The 17945-nt window shown below is 50.9% G+C and overlaps 1 protein-coding gene across 4 annotated transcripts in view; it reads right to left on the reverse strand.

The window, feature by feature from the left end:
- The window catches only part of LOC147359760 (maestro heat-like repeat family member 5), a 60757-nt gene that overhangs the window by 14969 nt on the left and 27843 nt on the right, over window positions 1-17945 (reverse strand). For 3 of the 4 annotated variants that reach the window (XM_086337570.1, XM_086337571.1, XM_086337569.1), the window contains 6 exons: window positions 17110-17214; window positions 15488-15623; window positions 15010-15182; window positions 9647-9802; window positions 8613-8767; window positions 6923-8180 (listed from right to left, as the gene is read on the reverse strand). In XM_086337570.1, coding sequence (XP_086193696.1) covers window positions 8027-8180; window positions 8613-8767; window positions 9647-9802; window positions 15010-15182; window positions 15488-15623; window positions 17110-17214 — 879 coding nt within the window. In that variant the 3' untranslated portion in view covers window positions 6923-8026. Of the gene's footprint in view, window positions 1-6922; window positions 8181-8612; window positions 8768-9646; window positions 9803-15009; window positions 15183-15487; window positions 15624-17109; window positions 17215-17945 lie in introns of those variants that run through there. The other variant, XM_086337572.1, reaches the window with a different exon arrangement.

Genomic DNA, 17945 nt, shown 5'->3' on the forward strand with positions numbered 1-17945 from the left:
ACCCAAAGAAACAAAACCCAAGCTCCTCTCTACAGAGAACAGGTTGGGGGCTGCTAGAGGTGAGGAGTCGGAGGTACGCGAAATGGGGAAGTAAACCACAGGGACGTAATACAGTGCAGGGCGACTGCAACGGTCAGCATTGTCCTGCGTATTTCCAGCTTCTGCCACGTTACAAGTTCTCGTCACAAGGACAGAGATCTGTAACTAGGAATGATGACGACTAGACTTACTGTGGGGATCGTTTCACACTCCCGCCCCCAACAAAAAAGAAATGAGAAAGAGCTCCTAGGGGGTGAGAGTGGTTGACATGAACACATAGAAGAACCTGAAAGCTTATCAGAAAGTGACAGAAGCTAACCTAAAAAGGCTGCACAGGATGATTCCAGCTCTATGACATCCTGGGAAAGGCAAAACCATGGAGACTGTCAAAAGATCAGAGGTTGCCAGGGGTTTAGAGGAGGGAGGGATGAACAGACAGCGCAGGGGGCGGGGGCCACGAAGCTATTCTGTTTGATACTATGATAGTCAATACCTGTCATTGCGCATTTGTCCCATAGAATGTACATCCCCAAGAGCGGGCTGTAATGTAAACTATAGACCTGTTAATAATAATATAGCAATATTGGTTTATCAAGTGTAATAAGCCTACCACACTGAGGCAAGATGTTACCAAGAAAAGAGCCTGGCAGGAGAGGGAAGTAGATGGGAACTTTGCAACTTCTGCTGAATTTTTCTGTAAATCTAAAACAGCTCCAAAAAAAAGTCTATTTAAAAAAAAAAAAAGTGGAAAGAGACATACAATACAATCCTAAAGAAAGAAGAACTGATGTTACTAGATTTAGGTTAGATAGAGAATCTAGACCTAAAAATCTACATTAATATAAGGCCAGTGAAAAAAGTCTTCAAAGACTATATGCATCGTGATGCTCTTTATATAAATTATAGAAACTGCAAATAAAATGTTTTAGGAATGTGTTTGGATGAAACACAGTATATAAAATGAAAGAAGAAGAATGGAGACCCTTGGGTGGGTGAGCAGGGGATGGAGCCAGTGCGGGCGGGCAGCCTGGTCCTCAGGCGCAGCTCGTAACCAGGGCCCCGGCTTCTGTCCCGACGAGGGCCTCCCAGGTGTGCATCTGATTGCCGAGAAGAATCCCTGTTCTACCTAAAGAACTAAATTAAAGAAAGCCGGCCACACCCAGAGCCAGGGTGGGTGAGCCAGGGTGACAAAGCAAGGGTTACTCCCGGTCCAGCTCCGAGGGCCGGTCCAATAAAACGGTCGCCCTAGGGTGGGCGAGGAAAAAGAGAACGAGGAAGCTTGGCGATGATTCTGAAGTTTACGGAGAAAGGCAAAGGGCCACGAATGGCCAGGACAGCCTCGCAGGAGGAGGAGGAGGAGGGGGCGGGGGAGGAGGAGGAAGGAGAGGCTTTCTGGCTCAGGGAGGTGAATCGTTCTAAAGTTGTAGGAATGAGAACGTTGGGTGCTGGCCTGGCCCAGGCAGCAGTGCCGGGCAGAGAGCCTGAGGGCAGGGCCCTGCACATGGCCCTCAGCTGGGCGGTCGGCGGGATGAATGAGAAAGGCAAAGCCCAGGGCTTTTTTTTTGCCTGGCCATGTGACATGTGGGATGGTAGTTCCTCGAAGACAGATTGAGGGCCCCCTGAATTGGGAGAGCAGTCTTAACCACTGCACCACCAGGGAAGTTCCCACACTCTAGAACTTTTATAAGGTAACGTCTGAGAATAAATGATGGACCTGGGAACTCCTCTTCATGAAAGGACCTAGTGAGGGAGAGACAGGAAAACTGCAAAGTGGAGAAGATATGTAATATAATAATCAACAGAGCCCTTGTACCCAGATTACGTAAAGAATTCCTAGAAATTGATAAGAAAAAGAGGGACAACCCAACAGAAAAATCTGTAGGATACTTGAACAGGCATCCCAAAGAAGATGCCCCAATGGCCAAAAATTGCATGAAAAGATGTACAATCTCATTATTTAATCAGAAAACTGAAAATTAACATGGAAATATGATTAATACCACTCACCAGACTGACTAAAAGTTTGATGGTTGGCTAAAAGATTGATGTTAAGTGTCAGTGAAGACGTGGAGTAACAGGAACTACATACATAAAAATACTGTGGGTGTGAGAGGTGGTTTAAACATGTTGGGAGTATCTTGCATCGTGAGATAGCATATTGAAAAGCAGAGACATTACTTTGCCAACAAAGGTCTGTCTAGTCAAGGCTACGGTTTTTCCAGTGGTCATGTATGGATGTGAGAGTTGGACTGTGAAGAAAGCTGAGCGCCGAAGAATTGATGCTTTTGAACTGTGGTGTTGGAGAAGACTCTTGAGAGTCCCTTGGACTGCAAGGAGATCCAACCAGTCCATTCTGAAGGAGATCAGCCCTGGGTGTTCTTTGGAAGGGATGATGCTAAAGCTGAAACTCCAGTACTTTGGCCACCTCATGAGAAGAGCTGACTCATTGGAAAAGACTCTGATACTGGGAGGGATTGGGGTCAGGAGGAGAAGGGGATGACAGAGGATGAGATGGCTGGATGGCATCACTGACTTGATGGACATGAGTTTGAGTGAACTCCAGGAGATGGTGATGGACAGGGAGGCCTGGTGTGCTGTGATTCATGGGGTCGCAAAGAGTTGGACACAACTGAGCAACTGAACTGAACTGAACTGAGGTGAGTAACATGACTGCACAGGGAAATTGAGTGTGGGTGTGTCTTAGGACACACGTATTTGCAGCTTCACAGCAGTGTTAAGCACAGACCCAAACTCAAACGTCCATCCACACTACAGGGGTAACTGGTGTTTACCAAGATGGGACAAGACACAGCAACTCAAAGTGAATGAACTCCAACTGTGTGTAACATAACGGGATGAATCTTAAACACACAATGTTGAGGGGAAAAAAAAACAGACAACAAAAGACTACTGGAAGGGCATGAATCACACACTTCTGTTGGCACTTGTAGGACACACCACCGTTACTTCATGTGCTCCTAAGAAAGGGAAGCTATCCAAGACGGGAGTCTAATAGGGACCCCATCACAAAGGCGGGACCCCATGGGCTGTGTGTACACGGTGAGCGGGGTAAAACAAGAGAAGATAAAGAGCCTGTCCTGCAGGAAGAAATAGCGAGAAGACCCGGTGCTTGCTCAGCCTGTGAAGGGAAGAAGGAGGGTGCGCCTGAGAATCTGAACCACGAAACCTACACAGGGCTCTGAACTCACACCACCAGTGTGGCCCCCCCAAAAACCCTCCAGCAGGGACTTTAAAATTTGCACTGGTCTCCGGCTGAGAGTCCCCCCAGGTGACTGAGAACCCCCCACCCCCGTCAGCCCAGGTGAAGGTGCCGTCAGTATAAAATGTGCTTCCACGGCATAGATGTTGACGTGTGAAAAATGTGCTTCTTAGCACTGAGGAAACAAGATATAAATTCCAGTATGGGTAAAACTGATCTATAGACCTGAGCAGCTGAGAGAAGTGGCTGCCGGGGTCCCCTCGCCTCTCAAAATGTCCTTGAGAAACCATACAGCGAGAAGAAAAGTGAAGCTACTCCACACCACGGTGTGCCGTGAGGGGCGCTGCGAGCAGGAGAGAGCTATGCCAGCCCCGCCCGCAGTGCCTCATTCTCTCACCCACCCCTGCTCCTCCACAAAGCTCTGCGGCAGATAAAGGCAGGGTGAGAGAAACCCTGGAGAGGAGAGGAGACGGGAGCTGCTCACAGGGCTCGGAGCCGATCTAAATCATCTTCAGGAAGACGAGGTCCATCTTAAGTCTGAGACTATGAAACAACAAAAAGAAGGAGAATAAGTAAACCAAAGCATGGATCCCAGGAAAGGGACCGAAAAGGATGCTCATCTGAAGGGCAGCCTCCGAGACACGCAGCTTTGGGGAGGAAAGAAAGGGCAGAAAAGAAAGACGTACCCTTTGAAACCGGTTAGTGAAAGGTAAAGGTGTGAAATAGGAAAAATTCACAGACCTGCACGAGAAAAAGAGCACCCCCGAAAGTGGAGGACACACAACCCTCCCACCTACCACCAAAACTAAAAATCTGCTAAGTTATCTGGTCTTTGTTATGCTGACAGAAGAGGGTGCCATTGAACTTGAAATCCTACAAAACACTCCAATAGTGTTTTATATTGGAGAGGGCAATGGCACCCCACTCCAGTACTCTTGCCTGGAGAATCCCATGGACGGAGGAGCCTGGTGGGCTGCAGTCCATGGGGTCGCTAGAGTTGGACACGACTGAGCGACTTCACTTTCACTTTTCACTTTCCTGCATTGGAGAAGGAAATGGCAACCCACTCCAGTGTTCTTGCCTGGAGAATCCCAGGGACGGGGGAGCCTGGTGGGCTGCCGTCTATGGGGTCGCACAGAGTTGGACACGACTAAAGCGACTTAGCAGCAGCAGCAGCAGTGTTGTATACAAACAGGAGAAAAATTAACAGATTCACAGAGTTATTGCAACCCTTCCCTGGAAAACAGAAAACACAGATCCAATAAGAAAATTCCTCCCCTGATAATCATGATGCAGAAAAAAAGTGTAAGACAACACCTCTCCTGCAGGTCGATATACTCAAGCAAGCATTTAAAGACATGAAAAACCACCTTGAATTATAAATTCAAAAAGGACCAAGAAACACCCTCTAATAAGAAAGGAAAAAAAGAGTTGACTGAACTCAGAAGTGAATAAAAATTATAAGGTGCTCAAGAGAGATACAACTCGAGTGAAAATTTAGAAAGGAACATTGAGGAAGAGTAGAGAGACCACCAAGACAATAAAGATGAATTTAAGAGAAGCTCTAATGGTCACAGAAAAAGAAGCGGAAATGGAAGACAGGCAAGGAAAGAACAGCATGTGAATCTCTGGAGTCTCTGAAAAAGGAAAAAAACAATGGGACGGAACCAATATTTAAAATTATAACCAAGAGAGAAGTGGGCGAGGGAGACTAAGAGGCAGAAACTTTCAGCTACAAAATAAGTCATGGGGATGGAATGTACAGGGTGGGGGATACAGTCAGTGATAAGGTAATGGCTTTGCAGGCTGACAGCATTTTGAAAAGTACAGAAGCACAGAATCAGCATGCTGTGCATCAGGAACTGGCGCAGTGTGGCAGGTCAGGGAGAAGGCACTGGCACCCACTCCAGCACTCTCGCCTGGAAAACCCCATGGGTGGAGGAGCCTGGTGGGCTGCAGTCCATGGGGTCGCTAAGAGTCAGACACGACTGAGCGACTTCACTTTCACTTTTCACTGTCATGCACTGGAGAAGGAAATGGCAACCCACTCCAGTGTTCTTGCCTGGAGAATCCCAGGGACGGGGGAGCCTGGTGGGCTGCCGTCTATGGGGTCGCACAGAGTCGAACACGACTGAAGCGCCTTAGCAGCAGCAGTATACTTCAAAACAAACAAACTCACAGAAAGAGAGACCAGAGGTGAGGGGTGGGGATGGGGGAATCAGATGAAGGTGGTCAAAAGGACTTCCAGTTATAAAGAAGACGAGGGGCGCCACGTACAGCATGATTAATGAACACCGCTGCGTGTTATACGTGGAAGTTACAAAGAAAGGAAAGCTAAGAGTTCTCATCACAAGGAAAAATACTTTTTTTTCTTTTGTATCTATATGAGATGATGAATGTTCACTAAATTACTGTGGTAATCATTTCATGATATATGTAAGTCAAATCATTATCCTGTACACCTTAAACTTAACCAGTGCTGTATGTCCAATTATGTCTCAATAAACCAGAAGAGAAAAATTACAACCTAGAGAACTTTCTAGAAACGTAGAGACTTAAATCTACATATTCAAAAGACTTATCAGGTACCTGAGAAAATGTACACAGAATGGTCTAATCTAGACATTTCTTAGTAAAATTGTTGAATTTCAAAGATAAAGAAAACAATTTCCAAAGTCTCCAGGCCAAAAGATAACTTATAAAGACAACAAAACAAAACCAAACAAAACAACTGTCGTGGGGCTTTTCAAAAACAAAGCAAGGCAACAACTGAGCAGCACTAAAAAAAATTACTTAGAGACTTCCCGGGCAGTCCAGTGGTTAAGACTCCATGCTCCCAAAGCAGGGGGCTTGGGTTCAATCCTTGCAGGAGCTAGGATCCCGCATTCTGCATGGTGTGGCCAAAAAAAAAAAAACCACCAAAAAACAAAAGTTAATAAAAGAAAATGTGAACCAAGGATTTTATATTCAGCCAAGCCACCTTTCAAGTAAACAACTTTCAACATAAAAGAAGCTAGGGCTTTCTGAATCCACGAGCCTTCTTGAGGAAACTGTCAGAGCATTAACTTTGTCAAGCTAAGGGATGGCCTAGACTCTCTGGCAAAGGACTTAGGGTGTGTGTGTGTACTCTCTAGAAACCAGTGTGGGAGGAGTACAGTGCAAATTTTGACAAAGCACTGTGCAAATGAAAACACAGCTGGATGGGGATGAATAATCTCACTGGTTGTTCCACGGGCATGGCTGGGAGTTTCAGGATATCAGCAAAAATGGCTAAGCCAGACGTTAAAAAGTTAACAAGGGAGTAAGGACACTAAAGTAGGTGAGGATACAAAGGTAACAATTAGAACAAAATTACAACTCTTCCTAAATAAAAAAACAGCCAAAGATCAAAGAATACGCATCTCATGGAAGAATATGTAGCAAATAAAACACAGGCAATTACAAAATATTATGACAGAACTGAGATTTGACACGTCAGTCGTATCAATAAATGTGAATGGACTTAGCTCATCTATTAAAATAAAAAGATTTTCAACCTGATCATAGGTCAAGACGGAACTGTGTGCTGTATATACGATGACACCTAAAACAGATGAATTCTGAAAGGTTAAATGAAAGCACAGACAAATGAATACTGGGCAAATGGGGGAAAACAGGGAAGTGGGGGACGTGATTCTGGTAACAAAATGGAATTCAAGCCCTTCAGGCATTAACTGTGACAAGGCAGGGCACTTTTTACTGCTGAAAGTCACGATCCATAAAGAAGATGTAACACTTATGAATATGTATACACCAAATAACATGACAACCTTATGAAGTATTAATAAAAACCACAGGAGATGGAAGGATACATAGATAGAAGCGTATTAATAACAGGAAACTTTAACACACCACTCTCAGTACAAGACAGATCAAATAGACACAGGTTAAGTAAGGAGGTAGACCTAAGCAACAGAATCGATAAAGTAAATCTTTATAGCAAGTCCTATACCTGATAATAGAAAAAAAAAAAAAAAAAAACAACACCCTTTCAGGTGCCCATAGAATATTCACAAAAATTGTTTAAAAGATCAGTAAATTACATAAACCAGAAATATTTGATGACATTCTCTGATCACAATGCAATAAAACTAGACATTGCTAATAAAAACTAAAAGTCCCTTCCACATGAAAATTAGAAATCTTCCTGGAAAACAGGGTCCTGGGAGCTGGGAGCTGGTGAGCGTTCTCTTCTGGTGGCTTCCGATTTTTCAGGGGTTGGAAGCAAGGTCGGTGGCCGAGTGTGAGGCGGGGGCAGAGGTGCTGGGGCTGAGGGGAGGGGAGGGGTGGGGAAATGTGGTTTCTGGGCCGCCCCGAGGGCTCCGTGGAGATGCGTGGCTGGCAATTTAGGGGTGGCGGCACGCTTTCCGGCACTTGCTGCACGGGTGCAGGTGTGAAGCAGACGGAGCCAGTTGAGTTTTGCAAGCTGAGTGTGACAAAGGGGCCAAAGGGCTTGGGGTGTGCTCAAGGGGGTTCCTTTGACACCAGAAGGTAGGTTCTATGCTGGCAAGGAGGGAGGTGAGGACAGGGGAGGGGCCATGAGCAGTGAACATGGAGGTCCCGGAGGGCAGAGGCTCACTGGTCGGGGGGTGGGTACCAGATGGAGTGAGGCGGGAGGGGGTCAGGCCAGGGGACAGATGCTTGAAACCGAAGGTGGCTGAGCCGAGGCTACGACTGTGGGAGGGGGAGGCTGAGGGAGATGGGAGAGGAGGTCCCGGTGTTGAGGCATCAGGGTGAACGAAAGATGCTGGCGTCCCCAAGATCAAGCCAGTGGGAGTGAGCGAGAGGGTGTCGGCGACCAGGAGCTACAACCTCAAGGTTCCAGGAGTGACCCAGGGCAGGTGCGTGGTGGCTGGGTAAGCAGGTGGTATAGACTGAAGACCTGGGATTCAGAACTGGGATTTTAGAGATAAAGTACTGTCTCCAGGCTCAGGGGCCTGGGGACTGTGGTGCCACTGGGATGTGGGGGCAGGGTGAGGGTCCCTGGAGGAACAAGAAGGGTAGAGAGGATTTGGTGTTAACAGGGGTCTTGCCGGAAGCAGCCAGGATCCCGGGCTCCTCTCTGCCAGGTGATGGGTGGTGGTGGCTGGGTGGGGTGTTTTATGGGGTCACCGAGAGAAGGGACGGTGTGTGGTGCCTCCCCAGGGATGGCCCCAGGAGGGGCACAGTAAATGAACAGATAAGTACTCCTTTGGGGCTTGCAGCCCTGTTCATGGGCAAGCAGGAGGGCAGGCAGGGTGCAGAAGTCCTGCCCTTTGCCTGGGGGAGGATGGACGGTGGGCACTGGGGTGGGGAGGGAAGGAGGGCTGAGCACCTGTCCAGCGGAATGGAGAAGTCCAGGAAGGCGGCCACCAGCTCGGAGGTGTGGTTCCGGGCCAGCAGGGTGATAGCCTGCAGGGCATTTTCCTTGGCTTGGGGAATGCGGACGGAGCAGAGCTGCAGGTGGATGGCCCGGCCCAGGCTGGCAACCTGTGCGGGGAGGAAGAGTATGGGGAGAGGGCTGGTCTGGGCAGGGGGCCAGACCCCACCCCGGGGAGCCTGAACGGGGAGGGAGGAGCTGCCCTGATGGGCATGGAGCCCCTTCAGGTAGAGTGCTCTCCTGAGGGGGACACACAGCCCTGCCCTGGGGGCTCTAAGAGGGAGGTCTGACGGGGGAGGCTCTTCTCTGCCCTGGACACGAGTCAGAAGGGGACCCCAGGGCTGGGGGACAAGCACCATCTGTGCAGCATTTGGGGTCATCCAAGTCTGTCCAAACATTGCCCAATTGCTGAAGGTTCAGACACACCCAGGGGCTAGAGCCTCTAGCCCGTCTTGGGGCTGGGGGGACATAGGGTGTCTGCCTTATGTTCAGATGACGTCGTGTCCTGGTCATCACTTTGGTACCTGCTGCTCTGATGTCTGGCAGGCCCCTCCCCTTCCGCTTTTGGGTTTCATTACTCATCCATTCATGCCTGGTTCCGAGAGCACCCCCCTGAGACATCAGTCATCTTCTATCTGGGAGTGCCCCCAGGGCCCTGCGTTGCTCCTCCTCATCAGTCTGGAGTCAGATCCAGAGCTCCTGGAGGGTCTGGGCTGGGCCTTCCTCCCCCCAACTCCCATCCTATCCCTGTTTCATCAGCCCATGTCTGCCCCAGACCCTGCAAACAGCCCCCAGGGCCCCGGACACCTGTGTGGGCCATTCTGTCCTGCATTCACTCACCCATCAGAGGGTGGGGCCTGGGTCTCCCCCTCAGGCCCAAGCTTGCGGATGCCGCCTGGGACCCGCGGCTCTAGCCCCTGGGTGCTGATGCTGGGTCTGCCCCCCTGCCCTCTGCCCCGTCATGGTGGACCCTCTGGGGGCCCCACTACCCTCACAGTCTCCAGCTTGGCCCCGTGCTCCTGGATGGCAGTGAGCAGCATGTCAGCGGCCGCCTGCACGCGGAAAGGGCTGGCGGAGCCCAGGCCATCGATGGCCGTCCAGATGAGGTCGGTCAGCTCTGCCATCGTGAGATGCTTCATGACCTCCTGTAGCGGTGGGAGGGAGGCACCGTCACCACGGTCCCTGGTGCTGGGCGCCCGCCTGCTTGGCTGCACTCATACCCCATCCCAATGCTCAGGCTCCCCAAGTCTCCAAGCACTGCCAGATGCCTGAGCCCCATGCCTCTGGGGCCCCAGCAAGAGCACCCATCTTGCAGTGTGCTCTCCTGCACGTCTCTCAGAGCCAGCCACAGCCCAGGGGCAGGAAGAGAGGGTGTGATGACCAGCAGAGGGGCGGGGACATGGTGCTCTTCTTCACTAGGCCTCAGGGCTGTTCTGGGGCACGCCTGACCTGGCCAGCCTTGACCTTTCTCTTCCTCTGCCCAGTCATCACCTCATCTGTTAGCCTCCGCCCAGGCAGCTACTCCCTACTCCCCTCCTCACAGAGCTTTAATCAAGAGCAACTCAACTTCAGATCTTCAAAGGACCTTCAGGGTCACCTTCACCAAGCCCCAGGCCTGGGAAGGCAGGTGAGCTGCCCTCATTCACGGCGCCCGGGAGGGCTAGGCAGGGCCAGGCTGGGTCCAGAACCCAGGGCTCCCATGCCCTAGCAGGGCTTGCCAGGGAGCCTGACTCTGCTTGCTGCCCACATTCTCCTGGGAGGGGGCGTCCAGTGGGGTGGGTGTCACCTCCTACCCCAGACCCTGAGCCGCTCTGGAGGGATGAGGGTACTCTCAGGGAATGCAAGGTCAGGGGGTGGGATCCCTGCTCCACAGCCTCAGACCACAGTCTCCAAGAGGGAGACTGCCCAGGTGGAACCTTCTGGAAAGACTTAGAGCAGTGCTGCTCAATATGGTAGCCACCAGCCATACCCAGCTGTTTAAATTTAATTACGAAAAATTCAAGGAATCCCTGGTGATCCAGTGGTTAGGACTCTGCACGTTCACCGCCTAGGGTGTAGGATTGGGAACTAATCGTACGTAGCTCAAGCTACGTGGTGAGCCCATAAAAGAAAATGAAGCAAAATTTAAAATTCAGTTCGTCAGCTGCACCAGCCACTTTTTTTTTTTTTTTTACTTTGGCTGTACTCGCTTGGCTTGAGGGATCTTAGTCCCCTGACCAGGGACTGAGCCTGGGGCCCAGCAGAGAAAGCACTGTGCTCTGACCTCTGGATGTCCAGGGCACTCCCTGCACTGCTACATTTCAAGAGCTCAATCGTCACACAGGGACAGTGGCCACATGTACAGTGCAGATACAGACACTTCATCGTTCTAGAAAGTTTCCCACAGGGACAGCTCTGACTCTGAGCAACTGGTAACCAAAGGAAGACGGAATGCTGGTGGTGAAGTCATACTTGGGAAGGCTGACGGAACACTAAGGCTTGCGAAGATGGTCAGATGATAAAATGTTCCTGGGCATGTCAGAGTATTTGTTGAGATGTCTGACAGTCTGTTAGGATGTTTGCATGTACATTAGATATAAAAATATATGAATGTTAGAATATTTATTATTAACAGAATCTTACTGTTCTAAAATTTTGGTAGTGTTTGTGAGAATGTTAGTTTACCAGTTATTGATTAGGAGGTGAGGATAATTTTAATGGCATATTTGTTCAGTTCAGCTCAGTCTCTCAGTCATGTCTGACTCTTTGTGACTCCATGGACTGCAGCACACCAGGCTTCCCTGTCCATCACCAACTCCCAGAGCTTGCTCAAATTCATGTCCATCAAGTTGGTGATGCCATCCAAACATCTCATTCTCTGTTGTCCCCTTCTCCTCCTGCCCTCAATCTTTCCCAGCATCAGGGTCTTTTCTAGTGAGTCAGTTCTTTGCATCACGTGGCCAAAGTCTTGGAGCTTCAACATCAGTCCTTCCAATGAATATTCAGGACTGATTTCCTTTAGGATTGATTGGTTTGATCTTGCTGTTCAAGGGACTCTCAAAGTCTTCTCCAACACCACAGTTCAAAAGCATTAATTGTTCAGCCCTCAGCTTTCTTTAGGGACTTCCCTGGTGGCTCAGACAGTAAAGTGTCTGCCTACAATGCAGGAGACCCAGGTCCGATCCCTGGGTCAGGAAGATCCTCTGGAGAAGGAAATGGCAACCCACTCCAGTACTCTTGCCTGGAAAATCCCATGGACGGAGGAGCGTGGTAGGCTACAGGGGTGGCAAAGAGTTGGACACAACTGAGCGACTTCACTTTCACTTTCAGCTTTCTTTATGGTCCAACTCTCACATGCATACGTGACTACTGGAAAAGCCATAGCTTGGACTAGACGGACCTTTGTCGGTAAAGTAATGTCTCTGCTTCACAATATGCTGTCTAGGTTTGTCATAGCTTTTCTTCCAAGGAGCAAGCATCTTTTAATTTCATGGCTGCAGTCACCATGTGCAGTGACTTTGGAGCCCAAGAAAATGAAGTCTGTCACTGTTTCCATTGTTTCCCCATCTATTTGCCATGAAGTGATGGGACTGGATGCCATGATCTTCGTTTTCTGAATGTTGAGCTTTAAGCCAGCTTTTTCTCCTCTTTCACTTTCATCAAGAGGCTCTTTAGTTCCTCTTCACTTTCTGCCATAAGGGAGGTGTCATCTGCATATCATTATTGATATTTATCCCTGCAATCTTGATTCCAGCTTATGCTTCATCCAGTCGGGCATTTCACAAGATGTACTCTGCATATAAGTTAAATAAGAGAAGACAATATACAGCCTTGACGTACTTCTTTCCCAATTTGGAACCAGTCCATTGTTCCATGTCCGGTTCTAACTGTTGCTTCTTGACTGGCATACAGGCATACTTGTAGCTAAAAGTAACTTTTTGTGTTAGAATATTAGAGTACTATATAAATCTGGTTAGATCATTTGTTTTAAGATTGCATTTAAAATTGTTTGCTAAAATGGTAAACTTTGGTTAAAGTTCTAGTATTAGAATGTTTTTGAAGAAATTCAATCTGGAATGATGGTTAGACTCTCAGAATCCCAGAATACTACAATCTCAGGTTTGCTAAGTACTTGTGAATATTTTATTTTAGCCCAGGGCATGAAAAAATGTGAGCTGGAGGTGGCAGTGACGGTGGTTCTGTGGTTATGGTGGTGGTGTTAGTCATGGTGGTGGTGGTGGTGGTGATGGTGATGGGGATGGTGCTGCTGTTAGTGATGGTGATGGTAGTGATGGTGATGGTAGTGATGGTGGTGGTGGTGGTGATGGGGATGGGGATGGTGCTGCTGTTAGTGATGGTGGCAGTGATGGTGATGGTAGTGATGGTGGTAGTGATGGTGGTTCTGTGGTTATGGTGGTGGTGTTAGTCACGGTGGTGGTGGTGGTGGTGGTAGTGATGGTGGTGGTGATGGGGATGGGGATGGTGCTGCTGTTAGTGATGGTGATGGTAGTGATGGTGGTGGTGTTAGTGGTGGTGGTGGTGGTGGTGTTGTTAGTGGTGGTGGTGATGATGGTGGTGATGGTGATGGTAGTGATGGTGGTGGTGTTAGTGGTGGTGGTGGTGATGGTAGTGGTGATGGTGATGGTAGTGCTGGTGGTGGTGGTGTTGTTAGTGGTGGTGATGATGGTGGTGATGGTGATGGTAGTGGTGGTGGTGCTGTTAGTGATGGTGGTGTTGGTAGGGATGGTGGTGACAGGAATGCTGTTGGAGGTGGTGGTGAAGGTGGAGATGGCTCATGGTAGTGATGAAGTTATAGTGTTTATAAGACCACATGGGGAATTCAGGACAGACTTGGGACAAGAACCCAGGTCTGTTCTCCAGCCCAAACCTTCTCAGAACCATCATCCCTTGGTCAGCAGACCCTCCCATCCTCTCCCCTTTCTGTGCTCTGTCCATCACTGCTTCCTGTTCAGAAGCTGAGCTGAGTGCCCCGTCCCTGTGTGCTGGGGGCCATGCAGAGTGGGGCAGACTGCTCTTCCCAGGTCCTGAACCCTATGTTCCTAGTCACTCTGTCCACTTGAGAACCCCAGTGCTCCAGGACCCCTTAACTCCTGGGCGCCTCTGAGCTGGCCCTTGGGAACCCTCCCTCCAGCCCTGTCTCTTCCCCTAGTCCAGGTCCTCAGGTGTAAACAGAAGCCCTGCCTGGTTTCCCCATCCTGGCCCTGGACAACTGATGCACTGGCTCCAGGGCTTTAAGTTTTTCCCTGCTAAACTTTTCCGGATTGGCCTCAGTGGGCTGACAGCCACTACAGCTGCAGAGAGCACAGTTCTGGACTCAGACAGGGCTGGATTCAAAACCCACTGGGCACCTACTAGCCAGGTACTGCCCCTTCATCATTCGGTTCAACCTGACTCCACTGAATGGGTGTTTACTGAAGCCTGGTTCTACCACCAGAGCCTGTGCTGCGCCCAGGTGGGACTCCACTTCTGGCCTGGAGGTCTAATGGGGAGACTGACAGGCACACCCCATACAGGGGTCTTCATTAGTCATAGGTTCAACAGCAAGAGGGGCCACCATAGAGGAGACATCATGAACTGATCACTCCAAACATGAGGCTCTAGGAAACTCGGCCAGTCCAGCCAATGCCAGCATCCAGCCCACACCCGGGATCCCAGCCTCGCTCATCTTCAGAAAAGGCACAGTTCACACAGATATGGATGGTCCCAGAGACTCGGGATCTCACTGAGATGACGAAAGGGAGCCAGGGAGCTGCTGGACACCCCAAGCCACTGACTAAGGAGGGCCTGCAGGAGGTCAGATGACAGCCGAAGAGGGGAGACATGCTATGCCTTCAAAGGAGGAGGTTTGGCTCTCAGAGGGTGGGGAGAAACCTCGGGCAAGTGAGGAAATCGAGGCTGTATCTGCAGAGGGTCACCGAGAAGGACACTGTTCAGTGCCTCAGAGGACGCCCACCTTGGGAGCTAGCCAGCCAGCGCCGTCTATTAGGAATTCCTGGCGGCTGGAACTTCATTGGCATCACTCTGCCCATTTCACGAGGAAGACTGAGGCTCAGACAGAAGGAGCTTGTTCAAGATTGCACAGCCGTGAGAGACAGAGCTGGGACTCAAGCCTGCGCTGCTGACTCCAGCATCTATCTCCAGCCCCTCCTCCCCCAACTCCTCGTTCCCAGGAGACATGGTCCTCCAAAGCTCTAGTTAATCACCAGAGATGCAGGTGAGATCCTGGCCTCAGTTTTAATATTCACACCCTGGCCCCAGGGGGAGCCCCGGGAGAGGGTTAGTGGTAGGGGTCGGAGCAGAGCATGGCCACATCCCCCCACCCAGATCTGCCCAGGATTCTAAAGGCTTTGACCTTGATGACTTGGGAGCTGCCGGGGTGCAAGATGTGGTCCTTCAAGAGTGCCACCTCCCGGGGGCTGGGGGGAGCAGCCTCCTGGTCCCCGCTGCTCCAGAGCAGGGCTCCTTCCTTGCTGGCCTGGGGAGGCTCCTGGGGGGCTGGTGCTTGCTCCTGTGAAGCTTCTCCTCCTGGTCAGGGATGGGATGGGGCAGGGGTGAGGGTGGGCAAAGGCAGGCTTGTGGTCTAGGGCGGGACCTGCAGTGGGTGCAGTGGGGTCATCTGAAGTCAGGGTCATGCCTGGGTCCAAGTTTAGGGTGGGGAGTCAGTGGGTCTGCAGGTCAGGACAAAGCCATGACTGTGCTGACGGCTGAGGTTAGAGTTTGGGTCTGGGGGAGGTCTGGGGGGAGTTGGGTTCAGGAGTGCTGGCATGGGTTGGGCTGAGGCTGTGGCTGTGGTGGGAGCAGGTCCTCCGTGGGGACCCTCAGAGGCTCACTTCTCTGGTGCAAGAGGAGCTTGTAGAGATGGCCCAGCCCTTCCAGGCTGGAGCACTGGGTAGTCTTGTCCGGGTCCTGGCACAGAATCCCCAGCATGCCCACCAGCTGCCCAATCCGTTTGAAGTCCTCTTTGGGCTGTAGTGAGAGTGCAGAGAACCACTTATGCAGATCCTAGCAGCCACGCACTCACCCCAGCACGGCTGGCGTCGGAAAGGATCCCTTCAAACTCTATGCAGGACCGGGATTCAGGTCTGGACAAAATGTTTCTGTTTAGTTGCTCAGTTGTGTCCTACTCTTTTGCGACCCCATGGACTGGAGCCCGCCAGGCTCTTCTGTCCCTGGGATTTCCCAGGCAAGAATACAGAAGTGAGTTACCATTTCCTTCTCCAGGGGGTCTTCCTGACCCAGGGATCGAACCTGTGTCTCCTGCATTGGCAGGCAGATTCTTTACCACTGAGCCACTGGGGAAACTCCCCAGCCAAAATGTTAGGGGATGCCAAAAAAGCTCAGGACACAACAGAAAACTATCTTAATGCAATATTTATCAAAATCAAAGTGAATGCTAAAAAATCTGTCATGAAAACGTTCCAAAATTTTAAATAAAGACAGGATCTGAGCTTGCATATCCATGACCTTGCCTCACTCACCTCACCCTAATCCCAGCCCTGGTTCTAATAAAGCTTTATTCACAACAGGTGGCCAGCCCAAGGGCCAACGTTTGCTGATTTGTTTAAAACATCCCATTAAAATATTTCTCTCTCTTGCAGAGTGTTTTGGCGCCTCCACAAGTGTGCCCTAGGCAAGTGCCTGACTTGCCTCTCCCAGACCAGTCTTACGTTGCAGAAGTTGATTTTGAGTAAACGGAAGACCCTTTGAACCCCTGCAGAGGGGTCCTCCTCACCAAAGGAGTGCTGGAGCTTGCCTGGAACACTGGAAGCTTGCCTTTGGCAGAATGTGGCCGTTTCCCAGCCGCCCGCCTGCCTGTCCACCTTCATTAGAAAGGCACGCCCGTCAGGCACCAGGCCGAGGAAGTAATTTCATCTCCCTGTGAGTCTCCCTGAGGAATCGATGCTGATTTTGGCTGATAAATGCAGAACCACTCACTCCCTGAATGCGTGCTGATGTTCACTCAACCCAAGGGCGTTAGTGACAGATGGCGGTTAAGCTGTGATCCGTGAAACGATGGGGATGGTGATGGACGAGGGCAGAGGGACAGTGGCTGCTCCGCGCAGAGCTGCCTGCCCTAGTCTGGGGCAGGGCGGCACTCTCACAGTCTCCCATCTGACGCCCACTGTGTCCCTCCGAGGAGGACTCCTTTCCTCCCACTGCCCTGAGAGACAGGCTCAGGGTGGATAACCTGCCTGAGGCTTCAAGCTGTGTTGGCAAAAGCCCAGTGTCCTGGGTCAGGCATCAGGGAGCCTGGGTTCAGCCTTCAGCTGGGGCCCCCCAACCCCCAACTCCGGCTGTTTCCTTGTGTGTGAGGAGGAGGAGTGCCTGGCCAGGCCACAGGGGACTCGGGGATCCTGCCTGTCCTGGGGGCAGGGACCCCATGCGCCTTGGCAGCTTGGGGAGAAGGGCGGCTTGGCGGGTGTGGGCCTCGGGCCGGAGAGATGGTACTCACGTCTAGGTAGAAGTTGTGGCTCAGGAATCTGAGGAGGGCCATGCAGCTGTGGACAGCCCGTTGCCGCTCGTGGGCCTTCTCCGACTCCAGCCAGACGTACAGGTGCTGCAGGTGGTGGGGGAAGGGAGGGGAGCGGCCGCTGAGACCCCAGCTCCCTACAGGCCCCGCCCCCAGCCCGGACCGCACCCTAAGCCACACCCACTCAAGGCCAGGCCACACCCTCAGCTCAGGTCCCTCCCAGTCCCAGCCCCAAGCTCGGTCCGCCACTCGCCCTATCCAGCCTTCCTCCTCTCTTTTCACTGCCTCGGCTAATCCCTCTGCTCCAGGCCAGCGTTGCTACCCAAGTGAAAGTGAAAGTGAAGTCGCTCAGTCGTACCCGACTCTTTGCGACCCCATGGACAGTAGCCTGCACCAAGCTCCTCCGTCCATGGGATTTCAAGGCAAGAGTACTGGAGTGGGTTGCCATTTCCTTCTCCAGGGAATCTTCCCAACCCAGGGATCGAACCCAGGTCTCTCGCATTGTAGACAGACAATTTACCGTCTGAACCACCAAGCAAGAGGAGGTGTTAATTCTTTCTCTTGTAGCTGACACGCCCCTCCTGCTGAAAGTCTTTTGAGGCGCCAGGTTCTTAACCCGTTTCTCTGCAATGTATATCTTTCCAGAACAATGCTTTTCTGTGCACACCATAAAGGCACAGAGTTACAAAGAAATACAAACGCATACTGAGACAGGTTGAACACTTCTTAAGCCGCATTTGAGCCTCTTTGTTACGGATTGGACGATCTGACGCTGCGTGAGGATGAAGAGCTGGGAGACTCTGTGACTCGGTTGTGTC

Source organism: Bos grunniens, chromosome 14, assembly GCF_055505025.1.
Source record: "Bos grunniens cultivar Pamir isolate PY7600 chromosome 14, Bosgru_T2T1.0, whole genome shotgun sequence".
Taxonomy (NCBI): Eukaryota; Metazoa; Chordata; class Mammalia; order Artiodactyla; family Bovidae; genus Bos; species Bos grunniens.